A 26,042-nucleotide genomic window follows, 5' to 3' on the forward strand; every position below is an offset into this window, starting at 1 on the left:
TTCCAAATACGCACATAAATCCACTTTATATTAAGCAGTAAATGCGTGCAAGCTTATCTTACCATTTAAAAAAAGAACTGCACCAAAATTTCCCCTTCTTCAAAAATCGAAAATAATATTTAATATTTTATTTATTTTTAACATTAGTAAAATACAAAATTTGAAACTGTTATTTATCCTTCAATTACTTCCACTGATGATATAAATGATTATCTTTAATGGAAAACTAAAAGTGGCATCATCATTACGTTTTCTAGTGGTTCCATTACCAAGCTATAATTAAAAACAAACTCTACTGTAATTACAACTAATCAATGAAGCTTCTCATTGTAAAGAAAAACATGATTTTACGTAATTTTCTATTTAATAAAATCAATACATTTTATGCACAGAAACATTTATTAATTATCTAAGATTGGCAAAACGTAAACGGGTTAAAATAAATAATATATTTTCATACGACTGGATTGAATTAGTATGAGATGGTATTACAAAAATGTGTGAGCAACTTCCAAGATTTACAATCTTAGAATATCAAGGTAGAAGAATCTGTTTGATCTTCCCTCAACCTTAATTTGATTATTTTTAAAAACGATTTCATTAAAATTGAATTATTGAAATGTGGAATGATCATTGTACAGCAATATATTTTTAAAAGGGCCTCTAAATAAACCGGAATACTGTAAAAACTTGAAAAAAATTCAAAGCCTTGATTATTGAGAAATATATAAGGTCCATATTAAAGTAGAAACTCTTCTAAAGTGGAAACGGACTGCATTTTTTACTTTTAGTTTTTGATAGTGCTTATTTTTTGAAAACTAAAGAAAATATTTTATTTCTGAATTACAAAGGATTGAATTAAGAAAATTTATATTATATTGATATGAGAGATATTCTGTTCTAGCCGCGCCAGGTTAAAAGCTAACATTTTTTTCTTGTAATATAGATTCTAAAATTAATTATAAATCAGTATAAAGAAAAGGTTATTTCTAGTCTTTATTTTGCAATTGTATACTGATAGAAAATTGAATGGGGATGTTCTTTAAAGGTAAAACAAATTATAAATAACATTACATCTGATACCCAATATATATTCGTCATCCATGTAATATTCATCATACATTAATGTAATTTTTTGTGTTTGGTTGCTTTAAAACTTTTGGCATTGCTCATGTTATAATGATACTGCTTATAATATTACTAGCAGACCCGGAAATGCTTCGCTGTTGCTATATTTGAGTACATATATATATATATATATATATATATATATATATATATATAGATTAAATGAACACGATTGAAAGTTTGATAAAACATTAAGAAACTGAACATTATGAAACTTCACAAAATTTAACTTTCGCTTTTCACTTATCCCTTATCCCTATTTCCCTTTTTCAATTTTCCCTTTCACCCTTTTTTCTCACGCGTAAATCGATCCAGTAGTTGTTTTTATTCTTCAGCGGACACATTTACGAACATTGAAATTTATGTATATATATATATAAAAGAAGAAAATCTGTTTGTATGTTTGTCTGTTTAGTAAACACCTAACACCGGCGGCCTCAACACCGGGTATAGTTTTTGCAAAAATTTTTCTTTTCACGTAAATAATATATATTCTGAATATGAGTCAAACTGGGGCTCATAAATACAATTACAATAAATAAATACAATTTATCTAAATATCTCAACCCTAGCGCTACCTTGCGGGTCCAAGTTAATTCAGAAACATTTGCGGGCTTGCGCACAACTCACCAAAGTTTTCATCGCAGTCGGATAAATGGTATAGTAACACATAGGGGACAAACAACTAACATTCATTCATTTTTATATGTATACGAGTATATAAGATTATATTCCATTTCATCTTTATTTAAATATTTTATTCTTTTTATTTTTATTTTGATAAAATGTTTAATGACTCACAAAATAGAAAAATTTAACTTATTTGTTTTTCTGCACGGATAGACCTTAAAGGACCACGTAAATAAAATTTCTCCTGTAAAATATCTCGTGTAATTTTTCTCCTATAAGTTCTCCATCCTTTCGAACTGTTTAGCTCTTCTTTCTTCAGTCTATTCTCCTTTGTTGGGTTTTTTCTTTTCATCTACAAGAACCACCTTCAATTCAAAAATTTTCATTCTGTATTCTTTTCGATCTTGACAGTCTTTTTCTGTAATTTTGAACTTTTTGAGCTCTTCTTTAATCTGTTTAACATAACTACCATGGCCTTTGTAGTTTTAGAGTTTACTGGAAATCTGTATTATTCTTTCCATTTGAATAGATTTTCTATTCCAGTTACATTTGTAGTGTCCATTTAGTACAAGATGTCCGGTCTTACAACTATGATAAAACCCCTTAATTTTGCGCTTATAGAAATGTTCTTTTTGTTACAAATATTTTTTGTGTAAAAGTTGGTTGTTCTAATTTGTATTTATTGATCTTAATTAATAGTTTATCTGTTCCGTTTCTTTTAATTATTTCTCCAAAACATTTTAAATGGTATATTTACAATGTAAACTATTGTTATATTTTAAATAATATTTTCGTTTAAATTTGATTTTTTCATTTTTATTATTATGATTATAATTATTGTAGTTTTCCTATTTATATAAAATGCTATAAAATAAGTATCAAATTTAAAAAATTTAAAGAATTAAATTATTACAATAAAGTCCTATTAAAAGGTTTTAGAATATTACAACAGTAATATTCAGACATTTTTTTTGTCTTCAGTCATTTGACTGGTTTGATGCAGCTCTCCAAGACTCCCTTATCTAGTGCCAGTAGTTTCATATCAGTATACCCCCTACATCCTACATCCTTAACAATTTGTTTTACATGTTCCAAACATTGCCTGCCAGCACAATTTTTCCCTTTTACTTCTCCCTCCAATATCAAAGCAATGATTCCGGGATGCCGTAATAAGTGGCTTATAAGTCTGTCTCTTCTTTTAACAATATTTTTCCAAATATTTCAACAGTAATATTCAGACATTTTTTTTTTGTCTTCAGTCATTTTACTGGTTTAATGCAGCTCTCCAAGATTCCCTATCTAGTGCCAGTCGTTTCATTTAAGTATACCCCCTACATCCTACATCCCTAACAATTTGTTTTACATACTCCAATCGTTGCCTGCCTGCACAATTTTTCCCATCTACTTGCCCCAACAATATCAAAACGACCATTCCAGGGTGCCTTAATATGTGACCTATTAGTTTACCTCTTCTTTTAACTATATTTTTCCAAATGTTTCTTTCTTCATCGATTTGCCGCAACACCTCTTCATTTGTCACTTCATCCACCCATCCAATTTTTAACATTTTCCTAGAGCACCACATTTCAAAAGCTTCTAATCTTTTCTTCTCAGTTACTCCGATCGTCCAAGTTTCACTTCCACATAAAGCGACGCTCCAAACATATACTTTCAAAAATGTTTTCCTGAAATTTATTCGGCATTAAAATGCCGAACAGCACAGGCGAAACGAGCTTTCAGTCAGAAATATAATTTGCTTACATCAAAAATTAATTTAAATGGCAGGAAAACATTTTTTTCCCTGGAACTTCTGTAGTAAAATCTGGAGTAACTTCTGGAGAAAAATCTTTTGATATAACTACATTTCGTTGGCCAATGGAAAATCATTGATCGTTAATATGCATTTTTGTCCACCTAGTAAATATTTTCCTGATTTCACGAGGAAGTTTTAGTTAGGAAAGTTGTTTGTAGCCTAAAAGTATGATTGGAAAACTTATTGGATAGGGTTCTGTCGTTTTGTTTGTGATAGCTTTTCCTCTCTTACTATCCTTTAACATTGGTCCCTTTTTCACGATTTTCAGTTCTGTGGCTGTAGATTAGATATTATCAAGTCTAAACTTTCAGATAGGAAAATACTCAGATCTTTATAAATATTTTTCGGGATCTGTAGATGATATGTCCTTTGTTGGAGCTAGGAGTGGACAGGAATGTCTGATATCTGATATAAATTCTGTTTCCTTCCAGTGGTTTTACAATAAGTCTTACAACTGAATCAGTTAAAGTTCGAAATCCTAATCACAAGTAAATTGCAAATAAAACTATTTTATTACTGCACTTGCTCATGAACCTTTCCCTATAAATTCAAAATCGTTGGCAAAATTAAACAAATGCTTTAATTCTCTCAGAACATAAACTGTAATAAATTCATATATATATATATATATATATATATATATATATATATATATATATATATATATATATATATAGACGAGGGTAAGTCAAATATTATCCGCAATTTAGTTATATTTTTGTTTATGTTAGTAGTACTGTCGTGTTGCGTAGATGACGCATGCGTGGTTTAATTGTTGTTATGTCTGTGCAGATTTGATGATGCTAGGTTTGTTCCATTATCGCTGCTCTGCCGTTAACCATGGCTGCTCCACTTTCTGTTTGCACCAAAGAACAGCAACGTTCAGTGATCCGATTTTTGTGGTCGGAAGTGTATCAGGGGCCGAAATTTATCGAAGACATTCGGTACAGTACGGGAACAGTGTGTTGCCGCAACGGAGTGTCTACGAATGGATTGAAAAATTAAAAAACGGTCGCACAAGTGTTACGCACGACGAAGGTACCAGACGACCGTTTACCGCCATAAATAAGAAAAACATTGAGCGTGCACGTGATATGGTTTTCTTAGACAAACAAGTAACTATTGATGAAGTGGCACATCGTGTGCAAATTAGTCACGGTTCTGCCTATGATATCATTCACAACAGACCACAACCGTTTCATAAAGTCTGTGTAAGACGAGTCCCAAAACAACTCACACAATTGCATAAACAAACGCGCTTGGACATCTGCCAAAAATATTTAGGTCGCTATAGTAACCAACAGGACATCTTAGACAGAATCATCACTGGTGACGAAACATAGATCCATCATTACAAGCCGGAGAGTAAACGACAGAGTGGAATGGAAACATCCAAATTCGCCCTGAAAAAAAGTTCTAGACCCAACCGTCCGCAGGAAAACTGATGCTTACGGTTTTTTGGGACTCACAAGGCTCAGTACTGGAACATTATGAGGAAAGGGGTACGACAATAAACAGTGCGCGTTACAGTGAGAAGCTTACTGCCAAGCTGAAGCCTGTAATTCGAATCAAACGCCGAGTACTGCTGTCGAAAGGTGTTGTGTTGTTGCAAGACAACACAACACCACATACTGCTGCCCACACTGCTGAAACGCTCCAGAAACTCAACTTTGAAGTACTGGCTTGTCCTTCGTACAGTCCTGATCTTGCCCCTTCTAACTACCACTTGTTTGGTCCACTCAAAGAGGTATTAAGGGGCCGTCCATCGATTTACCTCGGACGAAACAGTGAAAGAAGTGGTGCATTCCTGGCTCACAGCTCAACCGAAAACCTTCTTTTATGAGGGTATCAAGAAACCTGTGCAACGATGGACCAAGTGCATTGTAATGCAAGGGGACTATGTTGAAATATGATGTACATGTAAGTTTCCTATTTGTAATGCAATAAAATTTGTAACTACATTGCGGATTATAATTGACTTACCCTCGAATATAAAAAAACAGGATTCAATTTAGTTTAACATTTGCACGTATCTTAATGTTGTTATGTTGACCTTATCTGGTCAATATATTTTTTAGTCTCCTTTTGTTTCTTCTGAAATATTTTCATATTAGGATTAGTCCCTATATCTCAGTCATTCCCAAAATGTCGAGACATTTAACCATCTGAGATGGGATATTTTTTGCTCAATTATCATTCCTGTTATATATATATATATATATATATATTTAATATAGTAGCATCCCCACTGCGCCTTAGCCCGCGCTATATCTTTACTTGCGTTTCCCGTCGCGGGCATGGCGCTGCAGTCCACATAAACTTCCCTGCAAATTCCTCATCCTTGCCAACCATGTACTGAAACCATTTATAGTACTCTTTCCTTCGATCTGGGTCGTTCTCATTCATCGCGTGTGGCACTCCTGGAATGAACACTTTTCACTTTGCACTCTTCAGAATGCGTCTTACACTTTACCGTCACACCCCACTTTTGCGCGCTCCCTGGTTCACTGATTTCTACGGTGATCGGGTGAAATGTTGCAACACCGTAGTACTAGACGCTGGACTTGTAGCTGTTCGTGGTCGGCCGGATATTTTCTTGTACACCTCTTTAATAGTTCCGTCGGCTTCGAATTTATCGCGAATGCGGGAAATTGTTCGACGTGTTGGTGGCAGTGTTCCAAACTCTCTCTGCCACTGACGTTGTACCTCGTGAATGTTCTGGTACTTCCAGTACCACTACAGTACAGCTCTGCATTCAACAAACGATAAGCGAACCTCAGCCATTGTTGCTACTCGACTGTCTTCTGCTGCACTGGCTAATATGACTTGCTCGTTCCACCAGCAACCACCCGTACAAGTGCGGCATAAATTTCCAGCCCCACCTACCACTACAAATTTAATACGTTATACTACACTACACATTAGATTAGTGAGTGTAAGTCTTTTTTGTTTAAATGTTATTTAATAACAAACTGAGTTATTATTTAATAACAATTTTTTGGACCTCTCTGGTATTTTACCTATATATATGTAAGTTTTAATAAACAAATTTAAAAAAAAAATTAGAAAGGAATTTTTAATTGTATCACCTTTTATTAAAACAGAAAAATAAGTCTATAATAAAGTTTTATTAAAACATAAACTTTTAAGTCTAATTTTTTTTAAGTAAATTTAATTATCAATAACGTACTTGCAAAATTATTCCATCTTTAACAACTTTCACTAAAAATAAATGTAATAGTTATTTGCTAGTCATATTAGGGTTTAGAAAGCTAGTTTTCTAAATCTCTCAGTAACTTTGAAAACAAAACAATATATATTACAAATAAATACATAAAAAATACAACAAAAATTTATTTTATTTCTACGACCTATACAAAGATCAAATTTCCATTATTTGTTTCTTTTAATATTTCGAAAAAAATTAAGTTTAAACAACCCATTTAACATACGTTTAAGTTCAGTGCAGTTATACAGAATTTTTATGTTTATATTAGAGTTGAAGCGTGTCAGGAATGTCCTCTGGATTCGAATTCTGGCCAAGGGCACTTTTCATACACTACAAAATTTAAATTTCATAATTCTATGCATATGCTTCAAAATTATGATTAATCATAAAAAAGAAAAATAAATATATATATATATATATATATATATATATGAAATTTACAAAAACATGACATTATTTCTTTATTTAGTATAAAATGTGTTTTGGGTGAATGTAATTTTCTATGAAAGACAAATTTCGAATTTTTATGTGACCAAAATTATTTTTTAATTTTTTTCTAGTTTTTTTTTTTTTTAGATGGTTGTCATTAGACACTTGGTTAGACCCCCATTAGTTAAGTTTTGAGTTAATAAAATAACAAAAGCAATAAACTATTATTTAATATATATATATATAAATTAAGTAAATAAAACTTAAAAATTAAATAATAATCTCTGGATTATATATTCGTATTATTAAATGGTTAATAATCATATTTACCAAACTGTACATCGAACCAAAAACCTTTAAAAACGAACTTTCAGTTCTGTTATTAAATATAGAGTTGTTTCCGCTATCTGTATGTTTAAAAATATTACATTTTGCTATTTTATTTAGATAATGAATAAAATTACATTTTATTTTTTATCCTTTTCCAACAATTTAAAAATATAAATTATATTTTACAGCAGTTATTTGCTTTGCTCTTCTTCATAATAAAATATATTACTCATCTGGTATCTAATCTGATATTATTACATTTCAAAGATGTTTTTAATTCTGAGTCAAATATCACTTTGATTTGAATTCAACAATAGAACAACAAAAGTTCAATAATAATATTTATAAATCCTAACGAGGTAACAAAAAATGCCGAAATATTTTATACCATGTATACAAATAATGGGAGGAATCAGTTTTTAATAGTCAGTTGCATGAATAATACTTCGGCTGAGCCCAAAGCTCTAATTAATTGGAAATAATGTAATGTGCAAATAATGTAATAAGAAATTGCGGTTGTATTATTGATATTTTTCTAAAGCTGTCTTTATTATGGCTGCAAGAAATCAAATTAATTAATAAGATGATATGTATGTTATATGTCATTAATCAAGAGAGTAATAATATTTTTAGAATGATTAGTATTACTACTGGTAATTTACTGTAAATAAAGTAAGGAGACCAGTTTTTTTTTTGGCAGTCAAAGTGGCAACACTGTAAAGTTACTAGTAAACATATGGTTATATGAAAAGCTGATTTATATTAGGTATTAATATTTTTACTATATTGTTACCACGTGAGATGTAAACAAACTTTTCGTGAAACGAGTGATACTAATTAAGAACAACTTTGTGCAATCAAGTTTCGTGTTAAACTCTGTGAGAATGCTACTGAAACTTTTTCAAAATTGAAAAGGGCGTATGGAGATGACGCTCTGTCACGAGCTCAAATTTTTAGTTGATTTAAAGCATTTTCAAATGGCCGGGAATCAGTTGCGGACGATCCACGCTATGGAAAACCGTTAACGTTAAAAAGTGACGACAATGTTGAGCGAATCAAAGACTTGATACGGTACGACCGGCGATTAACTGTTAGAATGATTGCAGAACAATTGAATTTGAATCATACCACAGTTAATCAAATTTTGACAAATGAATTGGACATGAAAAAATTTATCCAAAATTGGTCCCAAAAAACCTCACTGTTGAACAGAAAAACAACAGGGTGGACGTGTGTCGCGTTATTCTAGGGTGAGTTGAAACTGATCCTGATTTTTTAAAGAATATTATTGCTGGTCATGAATCTTGGATATTTGAGTACGACCCAGAAATAGAACTCCAGAGCAAGGAGTGGTACACTTCAAATTCACCACGTCCCAAAAAGCAAAAATGAGTAAACCAAAACCATGTTAATTTGTGTCTTCGATAGTAATGGCATTGTCGGTAAGGAGTTTTTGCCAGCAGGTTAGACTGTAAATTAATATGTTTACCGACAAATTCTTGAAAGACTGCAGAAAAGAGTTGCCAGCGTGAGACCAGTCATCAAACAAAACTGGATGCTGCATCATGACAATGCACCTTGTCACACTGCACTCTGCATTAATGAGTTTTTGATAAAGAAAAACATTCCTGTTCCTCAACCAGTTATTCATCTGACTTGAGTCCCTGTGACTTTTCCTGTTCCCGACTTTAAAAAACACCTCAAAGGACACCATTTTGTAAAAGTAGAAAACATAAAAAAAAGACGTTAACTGACCATTTGAAGAATATTCGATTTCTGAGTTCCAACACTGCTATGAAGAATGGGAAATCGTTTGAAGCGTTGCGTGGCTTCCCAAGGGAACTATTACTAAGGTGATAGAGTCTATGTACAATTTGATTATAAATAAATAGTTTTTCTGAACAGTCTCATTACTTTATTTACAGACCTCGTATGACATACTAGTATGCTTCAGCCGTTTCCTTTACATTGCAACTATTCGGAACTTGGAATCGAGCAGTAGCTTACGTATGTACAGTATCTTTTTTACTTTCCAATTTATTTCACTTCTTAAATAAGAAGACAATTTGCAGATCTTTCGGATGGATATGTCCTTATTCATATCAATTTACTGGAGAAATCATAGTATCAAAATTAACAACCAATTGTTAACCTAGATACGTAATTTTAAATATTCATATCGGAAATAAAATATTACTAAAGTTGACTCAAAGTATTATTAACTCCTATATTAATTAAATTAATAGCAAACAAAAAACAAATTAAACGTTTTGTTTAGGTCTAATTTTAGTTAATAAACCAATTATCTTATGTCAATTGTTGGGTTATAAGAAAATTCTAACAGCACTGCACGAATAACTGCTGTTTGTAATACAATTTGTAATACAATCTAAGTAATACGAATAGCTTAAATATACAGATAATTTGTTAACAGTTATTTCAAAATAATTACAGTTATCATAAAAAAAATCAAAATAAGTTTTATCGCTTTATAAAATTAAAAATTAATACCGTAGGTAACATTATTCGTTTGGTTAAAGCACAACAAAAAATAAAATTAATATCATCGTTAATTTATAAATAGCTGTACAATTTTGTTGCTTGTAATGGAAAATCGTAAATAGTCAACGTGTTTTTTGTTTACGAATATCGGGTCACTCAGGCGTCGCTGTCATAAAATGACTAGTATCTTCAACGCTGTTACTATCTGCTTCACTTTCAGCTAAATCTCGTGCGGTATTCTGTTGATGACCCGTATGAGAAGGTTGATGATGTGTTATCGAATGGGGCGGCCTTTGTTGTTGCTGTTGCTGCTGGTGTTGCTGATGATGTTGGTGCTGTTTCATTGCTGCCAACCTTTGTTGTTGTAATTCTAAATGTTGTTTTCTCCATTTAATCCTTCTATTTTGAAACCACACCTTAACCTAAAATCATATTCATAATTCAATATAAAAGGAAATTAATGTGACATATTAAACGATTAATGGAATAAAGTAACTAAGAGACCGCTCAGAGATTATTTATAAAAAGAAACATCCACAGCTGAATACAAATTCTGATTGTGAAATAATTATTACCATCCTGAACCCCGTAGGGAAAGATATTCGCCTTGTGACGATCCTGGTCGCAGCACCACCCCCTCCGTCCATAGTCATGATGGCCTTTATCGAAGCTCGTCTTTTAAACACTCTAAACTTGGTAAAAATAAGCTTGAAAATATAACTGCCTTTCATTCTTCCCTCACCGGGAACAATGAAAGGCACAAGACACTGCTACTTCACAACGGAAATCGGTAGATTAAATATTTAAAAAGGTATGAATAAATAGAAGAATAAAACCATTTAAGAAGCAATAAAAAAAATTTCTGTATTTATAAAAAAAAAACAATAAAACTATAAATTAAACAATCCTGTTAAGATTATTCCAAGCGGCAAGTAAGAAGTAAGATCACAAGTCTATTTAACCAAATTCTATTCCTGAGCGGCCATCATAAACTTATCATAGATTGATCTGCTTTGCTTAGAAATACTTATCTAAGAAATTTATTTCTAGAAGTACTTATCTTATAAAACTTACCTAAGCAATTTGCATTACATTGAAAATGTTTTATTTTTAAATAAACAAATATATATATATAAATAAGTTAGAAAATTATCCAAATTAATAGAAAATTTTCTAATGCGATTCATTAGGTCAACAACCAAACACTTTTTTATATTATATATTTTTTTATATTATTATATATAAAATTATTTTAATATTATTATATTTTATTTATATATATATATATATACACACACACACACACATAAGGGAATTCATGAAGTATATCAATCTTTAAATAACTTTAAAACAGTAACGTCTATAACAATAACTTTAAATAACAGTTAAACTTTGAAAAAAAAAATTGAAAATTAGTTCCTTGAAATTATCTATTTTTTGGTATGAGATCATCCTACTCAAACCCTCAGGACGCTCCAGCTATGGGGGCTTTTAAGAAAGTTTAAATGGAACGGGTAGGCTTTATAGGTAATTTTAACAAGCATGGAAACTCAAAATTTTTGACGGAAAACAGTTTGGCTACACCTAAACAAACCAAAATAGTGACCATTTAATTTTTTTTACACAGCTAGTTTCAAAAGTAGTTGTTGGTACCTTTTAAATAACTACACAATAATGGAATTAAAAAAAAAAATTAATATAAATAAAAAAATTTCACAAATATTCGTAACAAAAAATGATATATTTTTTGGTATGGGACCACTAATTCAGATGTACATTTTCCACGATTTTGAAGAGACAGCTCCAACCTTTGAGTGTAATAAGTGTACCTACTGCTTGTTACGTCCTCGGATTGCCAGGGGAGAAAGTTGTTTGTTAGAAAGTAGCAACAGAATAGTACTGGATTGGAACTGAAATGAGGAGCAATATAGAGTATTTAATAATTCCTTTTTAATTCTTAAATTTTTGACAATTCCATTAACAATTAGTCATTACTCATAATCACTTTCATTAATATATAAGTAAATTAGTCACAGAAAATTTGATCTTAAAAGTATGAAAGATGTTTAGTTTCATGTAATCTAGTTATTATTATTTTTTTTTTTTACTGGAATAAACTGGTAGTAACTTCAATGAAGGCAGTAATCAAAATTGAATTTTATTTTTTTACAATCTTTATTTTTTGTATTCGGCTTAAATTGAAACGGAGAGTTTGAAAAGAAAAACAGGAATTATATAAAAAAAAGCACACTTCATAACTAGATTATCGAATACTCAGAAAAGGAAAGATTAGGCAACATGTAAATACGTGATATTTCGGGATGCTTTCACTTCCTTCCGTTACGAGCGCTACCGTAGCTTTTATCAAAATTTTGCTTGAATACTTTAGTAATAATTAATCTACGAAGTCCTTAAACATAATTTGCTCTTTTAAAATATAATTAATTGATTATTTAATGCAATTACTTATGAACCACACGGTAAATAAATTTTTAATTAATATTGCAGTAATTAAATGAATAAAATATAAATAATTATAAAAGTAACGTCTATTTTTTGTAATCATACCTGTGCTTCTGTGAGTTGTAAAGCATGAGCCAAGTATAGTCTTTCTGGTCCGACCATATACTGTTGTCTTTCAAATTCGGCTTCTAATCTTTCCAATTGCTCTGGGGTAAAAATTGTTCTTACACGTTTTGATTTTCCATTTTTCTTATTTTCTATAGCTTGTTTGTCACCTGTTAAAATAATAATAAATTAGTAGTAGAAAAATCCCTTTTTACGTTTTAACGAGATGTTATAATAAAAATTACTTTTATTCATAAAAATTAACAATCCCATAAGGATCTAACTGAACATTAAATCCTCATTCAGTTTTTACTTCATTTGAATACTTCTATGTTCTCTAAAAATAGAAGTAGAAATAAGCGAGATATTTTCTTAAATGAGCATGAGCGTTTTCTCGGGTGGCTCTTAAATACTTCTGTAATGAGATTTGAATAAAGTGAATCCTCATAGCTTGGAGAGGTCCTTATTATATGTTAAAATAATAACAAATAAAAAATAAATTAGTTGAAGAGAAAGTTTTTCTTTATATTTTAACGAAATATAATAGAAATAAGTTTTATTTATAAAAATTGACAGTCCGTTAAGAATCCAGCTGAATATTAAATTTTCACTCGGTTTTTCTTCATTTGAATACTCCTATTTTCTCTAAAATTTCTAGAAATAATCCAAATATTTCCTTAAATAACCCAGAACGTTTTCTCGAATGGCTCTTAGATACTTCTATCGAGAGATTTAATTATAGTGGATTTTCATAGCTTGGAAGAGGGCTGTAAAGGATTTTTTTGGTGGTGTTATGCTCCTGTTCATTCGTTACAATGTTCCTTTTTGAACATTTTTAATATCAATTCTCTTTCCTAAGGAGTGTTCATAAGGAATAATTCAGATTAATCTTATCTTATCTTTCAAAGTTCAAATTTTTGAGAAGATGAAATGTATTCTTTTTTTTAAGATTAATCTGAATTCTAATACACTCTTTCTCAAAGAAAAACTAATTGTACTGTGCTCGAGTAAGAGCAACCATTTTTTAAACAATGTAGTGTTTACAACAATGCTGCAGTATAACAATAATTGCATCAAACTTTATAAGATAGACAAAACTCTATCCGATAATAAACTGACAATAATACAGAGAAACCAGACAAAAACCGCCATTATCATAACACTCAACTTAGATGCTCAACGTAGTACAGGTTAAGTTTTGTTTTTTTCTTAACAACAATTACACCAAATCCAAGGAAATCCAGTGTAGCAAAAACAATTTCAGACATTCCTTCTCAAAGATATAAAAGAAACGTGAGATAAAGTAGAAACGATTTAGATAAAGTAGATGATGATTATGAAAAAGAAATTAAGAAGTGCCTAGTAAAAGATTGTACGTACGTAACATAACTCACAATAACATTAAAGAATGTTTAATCAATGACGTTTAGTATAATAATGCATAATCTAGAAGTCACTAGCAAAGTTAAAAATGCAGACTGTACATTGAATCTCTGGAATATATTTATATATCCCCCCTGGCTATTTGTAATAAATAAAGTTAAGCAAAATTTTTCACGAATTAGAAATTTTGGAATTTTGTATTTGACAAAATAAACAAATGTTTGGGGCCTTTGTATGTTACAAAGGCTACCACAGCATCTGAAATAAATTAGGCTTACGATATCTATTTTAAATAATAAAAACAGAATAAAATAATATTATACTGTAAAATTGTATTCAGTATAACAAAAAACTGAAATGTAACTGAAAATTCCGCGTACGTGTATTAAATATTACGACAGCTACGTTAACTTAGAATTAAAAAAGGTTAAATCTAAAATAGATGTTACTTTATGGTATTTAATTATTCTTATTTATTTTTTGTTAATTTAAAACAAAATTTCCCTTTTCTTATTTAAAAAAAAAAATGTTTATAATAAGAGAGAAGTTTCATCGTTAATAAAAATAATCAATGATGGTAGTAATTATGTGATACCCTATTTAATAGAAGTCAATGTTTACACTTTTTTTTATTATTAACCAATAAACAGATTATATTGACTCATAAATTATCCTTAAATATTGTTTGGCTGTTGATCCTTTATAAAAACATCATATATTCAAATATTATCCCCGGGTAGATTATATTGAGTTCTGGATGCTATTCCCTTACCAAAATATTTGTCACGTACATATTTCAATATGATAGAGAGAAAAGTCACGAGTTTTTGTTACATTCAATGGAATTTTTTTGATATGTTTAACATTATATACAGAGTACAATAGGGTGGTATCCCTTTATTATTAAATGATTTATAACAATTAAAAAACGGTCAATTGTTGTTATTTATTGATGATAAATAACACATATACGATATATATATATATATATATATATATATATATATATATATATATATATATTGAAAAACGTATTTTCGTCGTAAAAACAAAAACCACTTGGAACGTATTTTCATACTATTTTAATTTAACGGACTCGAAACACATTACTGTATCGAATACATATAAGCTTTAATACATACCTTCATATACCTCTATATATACTGAACGCCAACGCTATCTATGTATATTATCTGTAAATATCCATTGATAAATGGGGTGATCTAATTGTTCGGAATTTTGCATAATAGCTCGTTGTTATAACGAAAAAAATAATGACAAAAAATGAAAATGCTGTAATATTGGCTGTTTAAAAATAAACCCACATGATACCACCCTGTCCCCTTAATTTTTCACATATATACATTGTTTTAGTGTATATATAGATAGCAGTTTATTTTGTCTGTAAATTATTTAGAATTTATTTTCATAATACTTTTTTCATTTTATTAAAGATCGAATTAATTATTCAATTATTAATTTTTATTCTATTTTATTATTTTTTTTTATCACAATACGTTTATTTAAATCGGTTCCAAAAAGGAACCATAAGCAAATAAAATACAATTAACACTTGATGAGGGGTTTCCAAGGAATCCCCTCAATAAAACATACATAGAACAATCCATGTGCATAATGCACTCGAACATATTCAAAAGTATAAAAATCCGCAAAACTACCAAATAACCAAATAATATAACAAGAAAAAGGAAAATAAAAAAAAGATCATAATTAGTTTATGAGAGGATTTTAGACTCTTCATCAAAGCATACAGAAGATGATCATCACTTAGAAGATGACGTCCAGTCCAAGAGTCAGTCGGACTCCCCCAGGTTCAGCACATGAAGGCGATTGAGTCTCCGGACGTCCTCACTGTCGTCTAGGAGATTCAGCGTTAGACAGTTCACAGGATTACCTAGCCGTTGTTTGTAATGCGAACCGAACCGCTTGATTTCCTCGTGGATTAAGTCAATTCCAGATAAAAATTTCTTAGTTCCGTGCAAACCACTGCGCCTCTGTATGAATCGCCACGGTGATTTTCGCCAACTTATTCTGGAAGCGTTTTATAACCTCAATGCCCTCTTGCTTAATAACCACTTGCTCGTTGTACCCCATAACTGTATACCATACGTTCATATGGTGTGCAGAATGACCTTATTTATTAAAAGTTTGTTGGACAGCGACAAATGTGAATTCCGTTCAGTAATCAATAAAGCTGCTATTCTAAATCCATCTCTATTATATCAATTTTTGTTTATTTTATACAGCATTGTGATAAAACAACTGAACCGATTTCAAACTTGCAGTACGTACGATCTTATTCTTAACCTCGGTTAAAATGTATTAAGATAAAATATATTAAGGGGGTCACACCCTATTAAAAAAAAACTCCGACAAAACTTTTAGGTTCACTTAAAAGAAAAAAAATTATACATTTTAGATGGAACACTTTGTAATACCTGGCACAGGTTTTCACACTTCCTGTTAGCATAAATTATTCCTTATAATTTATCTACTAAAAGAGTTTTTAGCAGTATCATTAAAGGGCTAAAAATTAAAAAATAATAATAATCTGTAATTGTTTTTTTATTATTTTTTTTAAACCTGCGGTAGGTATTATATAAGATAAATTTTAATAAAATATTTCGATGAAAAAATATAAAATAATTTTTTTTTTTTTTTAACGACGTATAAGAGGACATTTTATTCGTTTTTTCCACCGCTTACTGACTCCCTTAAAAAATAAATATTTATGTTTTACAATTATTTACTAATGATGAACAAAAATGTACCTAGCATTAGGTGCACCAAATTTACCTAATAAAATCGCCTCCACCATACGTGCAGTTTTTTTTTTTTTAGAAATTCACAGGAATCAGGCCGAGGGAAATAACTAAGAGGGTGATCCATCTTCACCAACCCACACAAATACCAATGTTGCAGTTACTCTCCTCATTCTTAGCACATGTAAAATCGCTCCATTGTACTCTTCAGAATAATCTACTTTAAAGCAGTAGACCATTCTGAAAAAGAAATAAGTATGAATAAAAGAATCGGAGATCGTAGTAATTTTAATCACGATGGGATCAACACACTACTATGATTTAATATTGACTTATTCAGATAAATGCCTCGGATTACTTTTTCTCAAAAATACTGAATATTCATCCGAAATTAAATCAGGAACTTCTTTAATAAAAATTCTAACCCAGTTCCAGAAGTATGGAAAATCAAAAAGCCAAATGAGTTTTTCAGGTACAAAAAGGGGCGCTCAAATGAATATCTGGCTCCCATAATTATGAATCGTGTATACAAAGAAAATTAGATGTGTTAAATATTCTATTGTTTATGTGTACGAATACACAATATTTGTTAAAAGGAATGGTCACTTATTCTTAAAAAAGTAACATTATCCATTTCTATCAAACTAGACAACGAAACATTTTTCGTAAAATTCAATACAATACTTCGACTTATGAAATGAACCTCATTTTGTTTCCGTTACCAATTTTAATAAACTGATGAACCAATCGCAAAATCTTCCCGCCAACTTATTTAAAATACAAATAAAATATTTTCTTTTACGGAAACAATCTTATTTCATTTGACGATTTTTAAATAATACTATTTAAAATTTAAAAAAAACCTGTTTGAATCCCGTTCAACATATGCAAAAATATTTGCTCAAAATAATTTTTAATAATGATTTCGAAACTGTGAATTTTTTGTCAGTTTTTTATTTATTGATTTTTTTTTTTTTTAGTATTTTCATGTATTTTTTACCTAAACATTATTTCATGAGTTTGTATTAAATAATTAATGTGCACTTTAATTAATTTTTAGAATTAAAATCTATCTTATAATGACGTGGTTTATATAATGTATTATTTATTATTATCTACAGATAAGATTAAAAAAACTATTTATTTTATTTAAGGGGACCTGTGATGTAAATATTTACATTAAATAAGGAGCATCAAATAGAAAAATTTTTGGAATAATTGTATAAGACATTTTATTACAGATATTTATTTAATAAAACTTTACCCGTATAATATATGAATTCAATATTCATCTTGATTAATTATAAAATAAAAAATATTATAAAAAAAACGGAAAAAAGTAAGTATTAAACTAGTAAAATATCTATTAATGGTTAGGAATAGGGGAATGTGAATACAATTTTTTTTTGTCTTCAGTCATATGACTGGTTTGATGCAGCTCTCCAAGACTCCGTTATCTAGTGCTAGTCGTTTCATTTCAGTAAACCCCCTACATCCTACATCCATAACAATTAGTCTTACATATTCCAATCTTTGCCTGCCTGCACAATTTATCCTTCTGCCTCTCCCTCCAATATTAGTATTAATAATAATTAATTATTAATAATATAGTATTTTTAATATAGTAATTACACTTCCCAATAATTATATCCAGACATACGACATAATAAAATATAAAATTGCAATAATCTTTGACTTATTGAATTGAAAAACGGGATAAAATTAATGAAAGATTTCTTACAATATCATTTTATATCGCTCCTGCTTCGTCCATCTTTAGTAATTCTACTTCCCAAATAACAAAATTCTTCTACCTCCGTAATCTTTTCTCTTCCTATTTTCACATTCAGTGGTCCATCTTCAGTATTTCTACTACATTTCATTACTTTCGTTTTTTTCTTGTTTATTTTCATACGGTAGTTCTTCATTCATGCCGTTCATTTCTTCTAAATCCTTTTTACTCTCAGCTAGAATTACTATATCATCAGCAAATCGTAGCATCTTTATCTTTTCACCTTGTACTGTTACTCCGGATCTAAATTGTTCTTTAACATCATTAACTGCTAGTTCTATGTAAAGATTAAAAAGTAACCGGGGTAGGGAACATCCTTGTCGGACTCCTTTTTTATTACGGCTTCTTTTTTATGTTCAATTATTACTGTTGCTGTTTAGTTCCTGTAAAATACATTTTTAAAATTCGGAAAACGATTAAGGTAAATACATAAAACACTTTTATACATCACCTAACGACACATATTCATGGTACATAATAATGTAACGAAGGGTGATCAAAAACCATAAAAAAATAAATTATAGCCGCAGATAGAAGACACAATAAGAGACAATATACAAAGTCAATGAGGGGGTGGTATAAAAATAAAGATGAGGGAGATACAGGCATCGTTAAAGGGTTCAGCAATTCACATAAGGGGTTGTTTGATTTTGAATCAAATCCATTTCGTTCTTCCTCTATCTTTCTCTGTCTACACCGCTCCACCATCACTTTTCCCGAAAAGGAGAAAGAGAGGGTGTGAGCGAACGTGTGTTTGTAACATGCATGAATGATTTTATTATAACGTAATACTAATGAGGGTTACGTAACGCGTAATGTTTACAATAATACGCATAACGTTTGTATCACGCGTGTATAATACATATCTGCATGTAGTAGTAATAATATTAATAGATACAGTACAAGCAATGAAGCAGTAAACAATTAATTATAGAGAATAACATATACCATCCAACAGAATATGTTTGGTCTTCTCGTACAGCCCATATATGTATAATATGTTAAAATGACCTAATGCGGTTTAACATAAAGGGTTTACCAACAAACCGAACATCAATGATTGATGATTTTGATGATTCTATTATCAAAACCGCTATATAACCATCAACAATTGTTATTAGAATTAGACCTCACTATTTCGGCTTTCTTTAACAAACATACTCATATATAATATGTAATATATATATGGTCGATATATGATCTTTTCGCTACATTAACTCTGTAATCTTTACCGCCGTACGATAGTAATAGCTGGTTAACAAATTACCCTTCCTTCACCCGTCATCACAATCTGTTAACAAACATAATACGTCTATAAAACACATATATACATTTGTTACCCTGGTTGTTTTGTAATTGTATGGGTTGTATAATAATAAAAAATTTACTGCAGTTGGTTGAAAATTCCCTTTCGTATCCATTCATATTTACAGTTCACTGCCTTTTATATTATATCATCAATCTTTGTAACAGTACTAAATTTATTAATTAATGGTTATATAATAACTTAATAATGATAATAATTATTTGTCATTGCTAACGAAACTATTTTTTCTAGTTATTTTCAATTGTAATATATTTTTTTAGCTTGTTAATTTATGAGTTAAATCAACATTTACTGGCGAAATAGTTAGTAATCTTTTTTTTTTAATCTTTTTCGCCAGTAAAGGATATAAATCTATCTTTATTTCACCAAAACACAATGAGGAATTATATGGTAATACTCCAGAACGAGTTTTTATTGAAAAAGACCCATGGTTTTTTTTTCTAAAAAAAAATCGGTTTACAAATAAAGATTGTTTCAAAGTATATTCCTTTTATTTTTATTCCTCTAAAGTATTTGACTGTAAATTAAACTTTAAAAAAATAATAAATCGAATTTCCCCGACAAAAAAAAACGTAATAAAAAGTAAAAACCATTAATTTATTTTTAATTTACTTTTTTTTAATTTCTGAAGTTTGCGCCAAATAAAAATCAAATAATTACCAGTCATCAAAAATAGTTTATCTAAATTTCAAAACAATGAAATTTAAAGAACTTAAAAATTTGTATAATTAACTACTTGAGATTCAATTATTTTTTTATTTATTTAAAATTTAGATATGCATTAAAAAGAACTATAAAAAACTCTACTTACAAGAAAAAAGTGTCTTGAAAAGAATGAACAGAAAGAGACCGAAATGTACCGAGCGTGAAATAAGATAAAGCTCCAGCCAGGATAAAGGAATTCGTATTTGTTACCCTTTTTTCATACATACATTTATAGAAAATATTAAGTCAAAAAATATTTACAAATCGACACACACACATATAATACACACACACATATATATATATATGTGTGTGTGTGTATGTATGCCTGTCTGTCTGTGTGTGTGTGTGTGTGTGTGTGTGTGTGTGTGTGTGTGTGTGTGTGTGTGTGCCTGCCTCGCTCTCTCTCTCTCTCTCTCTCTCTCTCTCTCTCTCTCTCTCTCTGTGTGTGTGTGTGTGTGTGTGTGTGTGTGTGTGTGTGTGTGTGTGTGTGTGTGTGTATGTGTGCCTGCCTCGCTCGCTCTCTCTCTCTCTCTCTCTCTCTCTCTCTCTGTGTGTGTGTGTGTGTGTGTGTGTGTGTGTGTGTATGTTATATACAATATATAAGTATGCAATATGTGAATGCAAATTAATACAATTCTTACAGCCAATTTGTTGTAGTTTAGTATAAAAATATTTATCATACATAAGATTATACTAATATGCTATAACAGTCAAATATTAATGATTACAAACAACTCACATCTTCAACAAATTCTTAAGCTCTTCTTTCTCAAAATTTTTTTTTTAAAAGTTATCTGCAATTTCCGTATTATAAAACAGTCAAAAATTATTGTTTAAAAAAAAAAATTATCTTTTATCGTTTTCTTGTAGTCGTTTAAAAAGGTAACCTAGGTTTAAAAAGGTAAGTACAACAAAATAAACAAATTTCAGAGAATCGCACAGAACAGTTAAAGAAAGGAATTTTTCAGTTTATTCTTTTTTTAATGGCAATTTAAAAAATCACTACTCTTAACTTGCTTGCTCCTAATTTTGCACAACTTCAAAAATTCGAATATGTATAAAGAATATAAAATTGAGATTTTTGAAAACATTAAATTTGAATAACATTTTATTTTATTTAAAAAAAATATTTTTAAACATTGATAGGCCTACAAAATATTTCTCACTTACTTTTTTCTTATTACTTTTTTTTTGAAAAGAATTATAGTCAAAAGTTTTGTGTCTTTATAAAAATAAGAAACAAAATATAAAAAAAAATGTTGTAAACTGCAATAAATGTAATCTAAGATCCATTATTAAAGTACGGAAATATTTATTTTTACTTCATCCTTAATTTCTAACTATTTTTCTAAAGTTTTCTCAAGAAAATACTCTGAATATTGATCTATATAAGCTTATATCGTTGAGGTAAAAGAAACCAATACTGAAAAACTATTAAAATAATAGAAAAAATGATAAATTCAATTCTCAGATTGTTTATGTAATAAACGTTTTTCGTTAAAAACGTTTTCCTCTAAGTTGATGTATACATCGATATAAATATTTTTCCGCACAGGAAAGATTTATAATAGGTGTTTAAATAACAGGGCCACTACAGTAACATCCTCTACAAAATAAAAAAAATCTAATTCAAACTGTTTGGGAAAGAGTGAAGATTAAATTTACATTATTTTTTAAAATTATACTATTCAAAGTGAAAATTTCTTCTTCTGTCAAAATAATTAAATTTTTTCGCACAATTTAGGAATCGATTTTTTGCTTGAAATAGCAATAGTAATAATAACATTTCCGCAAGCCGGTTCCATCAGTTAAAAGATGGGGGGGATGTGCAGGATGAGAAATATCGTTTTGTTAAAAGATCTTGGTTAATCTCGCTGCGGATGGTAAAATCTTGTAAGGGCCTCTGCCTACGGTTACAGGGTGAAAACCGGTCAATGGCCTCGAAGGAAGAGAAAGAAATTCCCAACGGCAGAGAAGTTGGAAGAGCCTAGGGAATAAACCCACAGGAATTCTAGGTTGGGCAAGCCTTTGCAAGCTGTAGCGAAGGAGCTTGCCTAGGAGAAGGGAACTCCAGTAAAAAATTCCCCTGGCCAGCCAGCATGATGGTTGGGCGATGTTATTTGCTGCTCCATTTTGTAAAACGGAAATTGCATCGAATACAAGCAATGAGCTTCTGATTAGGAATGAAAATACAGAAATCAAAACTGGAAACACTTATCTGGAGGAGGAAGGAACATTGGAGGCAAATTATGGAGAAGGCCAAAGTCCACCTAGAACCTGTAGCGCCAGGTTAAGTAAGTAAAATAATAATAATTTTTTTTTTAAATTTACCACATATTCGAAACTTAAAATGGAAAATTACTAATTCTAAAAATGATTGAAATTAGAAATATCACGATAAAACCGGCTTATGCGTTACCAATTTGACATGGAGGTCAATAGAGATAGTTTTTGGAGTTAAAAAGATACAAAATTTTAATTCCTCATGATTTTTTACTAAATGTGTCATTTGTAAGTAAATAATACAGAATAATAATTGAAATGGGAAGCATATGACCCTCTGTTAAAAAAAAAATATAAGAGGTAAAACGAATATACGAATAACAATTTTAACCAATTTCATGAACTTTAATTTTTAGAGAATTTTATTAGAATTTCTTCTTTAAGCTGGGTTACATTCGAACAATTAGTTCAATTTTGACTACTGAAATACTAAAAAATCTATTTATTTTTTTTTATAAGTTTAATTTAGAAGAACCATACATAATTTTACAGTACGCGATTTAGCCAACAACATAAATTATCACTCCTGTAAACATCGAATTTGTAACATAAATTCTTACTGTCCGCCAATTATAAAATTATTTTCATAGTTTTATATTCAAAATTTTAAAAAAAATCTCAGAAAATGTATTGTTAAAAGATCATACAGATGTATGCAGCTGTTTCTGATATTTTGACGAACATCAGTATACTGCTTACAAGCATATAAATTTTGTTTTGTATAAATGAATACTAATTTGCATACGAACGAAGGGTGATTGCCCCTTCGTCATCATTTAACGCACAGTAATCGTTGGAGCAAGTCAGTTTAAAATATGATCCTTTTTTTATATTCTCAATTAAGAAAAAAGAACAAAAATTAAAAAAAACAAAATCTAAATCTTATTATTTCAAATTTATATAAATATTTGTATACTTAATATATATGACTCCTTTGAAGAATGACTCTGATGATGAATTTATTAGATTTAGTGTTGAAAAATTAAATTCGTAGGAATGCAAGCATGACGAAGGTTTTTCATCATAATTTGTTAGTTTATAATACAATTTTAACAAATCTTAAGATGCAGGGTTATTTAAATGTGGTATTTAAATGAAGAACTTTAAATTCTATTTTAAAGGACTTATAATTTTTAAAAGTCCTTCGGACAGCTGCACACAGCTCCTGGCGGCTCACTCGGCTCCATCCACGCTAAAAGCAAAGCTTTACTTTACGCTGCCTCATTGACTCTTCTACCCGACGTCAATGACTCAACATGAGTTAATACAATATTGGTATATATAATGTTATTACAAGTTCAAATATTATTATAAAATAATATTGGTATATATAATGTTATTAGAAGTTCAAATATTATAATAAATTTTTTTTACAATACAAAATAAAAATTATTATTTATTTAATTGAACCAGTAAAATAAAAGATTTAAACAAAACAAACAAAATAACAGTAACAAAACACTAGTAACAAGCCGGCATAAACATATCTGATTTCCACCATATCATTTAACACTTAAAAATAAAAAATTTAGAATAATTAAACCTAACCAAAGTACTTCACCAAGGCGGCAGTTATTCAACAAATCAAATTGTTTTTTGTTCATAATAAAGCAATTAAAAAGAAAAGAAAAATTCAAATAAGAGATGGCAATGACTTTTAAAATTATTATGTCCAGTAATTATATTTTCATTGTTTGTTGAACAAGTAAAATTTTAATATAACTGCCTTCTTTCAAGAAATAGTAAATATAATTTAAATTATTTCAACTTCATAATCGACACGTACATTTAAAATAAATTTTTAGATGTGGTACTAAAGTAATAAATCATTATTTAGCAAAAGATTGTAACAGAAGCAAATAAATTGTTTTATTTAAATGACAAAAATAATAAGCATTATTTTAAAATTTTAAATCATTAATTATATTTTTAATTGATTGATATCGATAAAAAAATCGGTTCTGAGGAAACAGAGATCTCTTAAAATTCTCAACGTGGTCAATAAAAAAAAAGTTTGAAATGATAAAATTATTTGATTAGTTAAATATATTCTGCTGTGAGTATGTATGTTTATATCTATCTATATATTCGTAATATAGGGTTAACTCTCTCTCTCTCTCTCTCTCTCTCTATATATATATATATATATGTCCAAAGAATTTCAAAAAACCTCTTTTTATTTCACAGATGGATAACCAATATTCTCTTTATAGAGATGAGATGATCTATTTTTAAAACAAGCATTTATCTTTTATAACCTATAACTTGCTACTTCAGGTTGGTTCACAAACCACTACACAAAGATAAAATGTAATTCAATATTAAAAGGTATCTTATTAATTTTTTATAAAAATAAATAACGCAACCTATTGAAAAAACATCAATATAATATATTTTGAGAATATAATATATATAAAAAATAACTTGTAAGTCATTCTTAATCGACACCCAGCAAAATCTACTGAAGTTAAGTTGATGAAAATTTGTATAAACATTTTCCTTACTGTGTAAGGGCACGCCTAAGAATGATTATTTGAAATTCTAATTTTAAAGAGTTAAAATGGATTTTTAGATTTTTTAACTTGGTTTATTTTTTTTAATTTCTCGGTAATAAATAAAAATATCAACTTGATTTTTGGTATTTGTAATCTTCATGTAAATATCTAAAAAAAACAATTTTTAGATTTTTTGAAATTCCTATTTTAAAACTGATTTCTGATTGTATTTTTTTTTCGAAACCAAACTATTTTTTTTAATGTCTGTGTATCAAATAGAGATATGAACTTGATTTTTCGTGTGTGTGTTTGCGCGCGCGCTTATAGTCTTCATGTGAATATTGCAAAACTAATTTTTAGACTTACTGAATTCGACCTTGAAAGGAGTGAAGAAAGATAAAAAATGTAGAACAATGATCGCAAATTTTCCCCATTTCAGATTATAATAAACGAGGTATTCTGTAGGCTTGGGCCTGAAAATACTCGTATTCTTCAGATAAACACCTAAAATCTATTTTCGCGTTTTTTTTTAATTTCGCTTTTTTGCGGGGTGCGACGATGTACGGGGCTAAATTATCACAACCACTGCCACTGTTACTGTATGTGTGACGCGACTGTCTGTACCTGCCTCCAGTTATTTGA

The 26,042-nt window shown here is 29.5% G+C and overlaps 1 protein-coding gene across 1 annotated transcript in view; it reads right to left on the reverse strand.

Annotated features, from left to right (window-relative positions):
* Positions 1-10,188: 10,188 nt before the first annotated feature.
* LOC142324497 (uncharacterized) overlaps positions 10,189-26,042 on the reverse strand; it is a 48,474-nt gene continuing 32,620 nt past the window's right edge. Inside the window, exons 2-3 of the mRNA XM_075365325.1 lie at positions 12,630-12,799; positions 10,189-10,483 (exon numbers count right to left, since the gene is read on the reverse strand). Coding sequence (XP_075221440.1) covers positions 10,214-10,483; positions 12,630-12,799 — 440 coding nt within the window. The 3' untranslated portion in view covers positions 10,189-10,213. The remainder of the gene's footprint in view (positions 10,484-12,629; positions 12,800-26,042) is intronic.

Source organism: Lycorma delicatula, chromosome 5 (genome assembly GCF_047948215.1).
Source record: "Lycorma delicatula isolate Av1 chromosome 5, ASM4794821v1, whole genome shotgun sequence".
Taxonomy (NCBI): domain Eukaryota; kingdom Metazoa; phylum Arthropoda; class Insecta; order Hemiptera; family Fulgoridae; genus Lycorma; species Lycorma delicatula.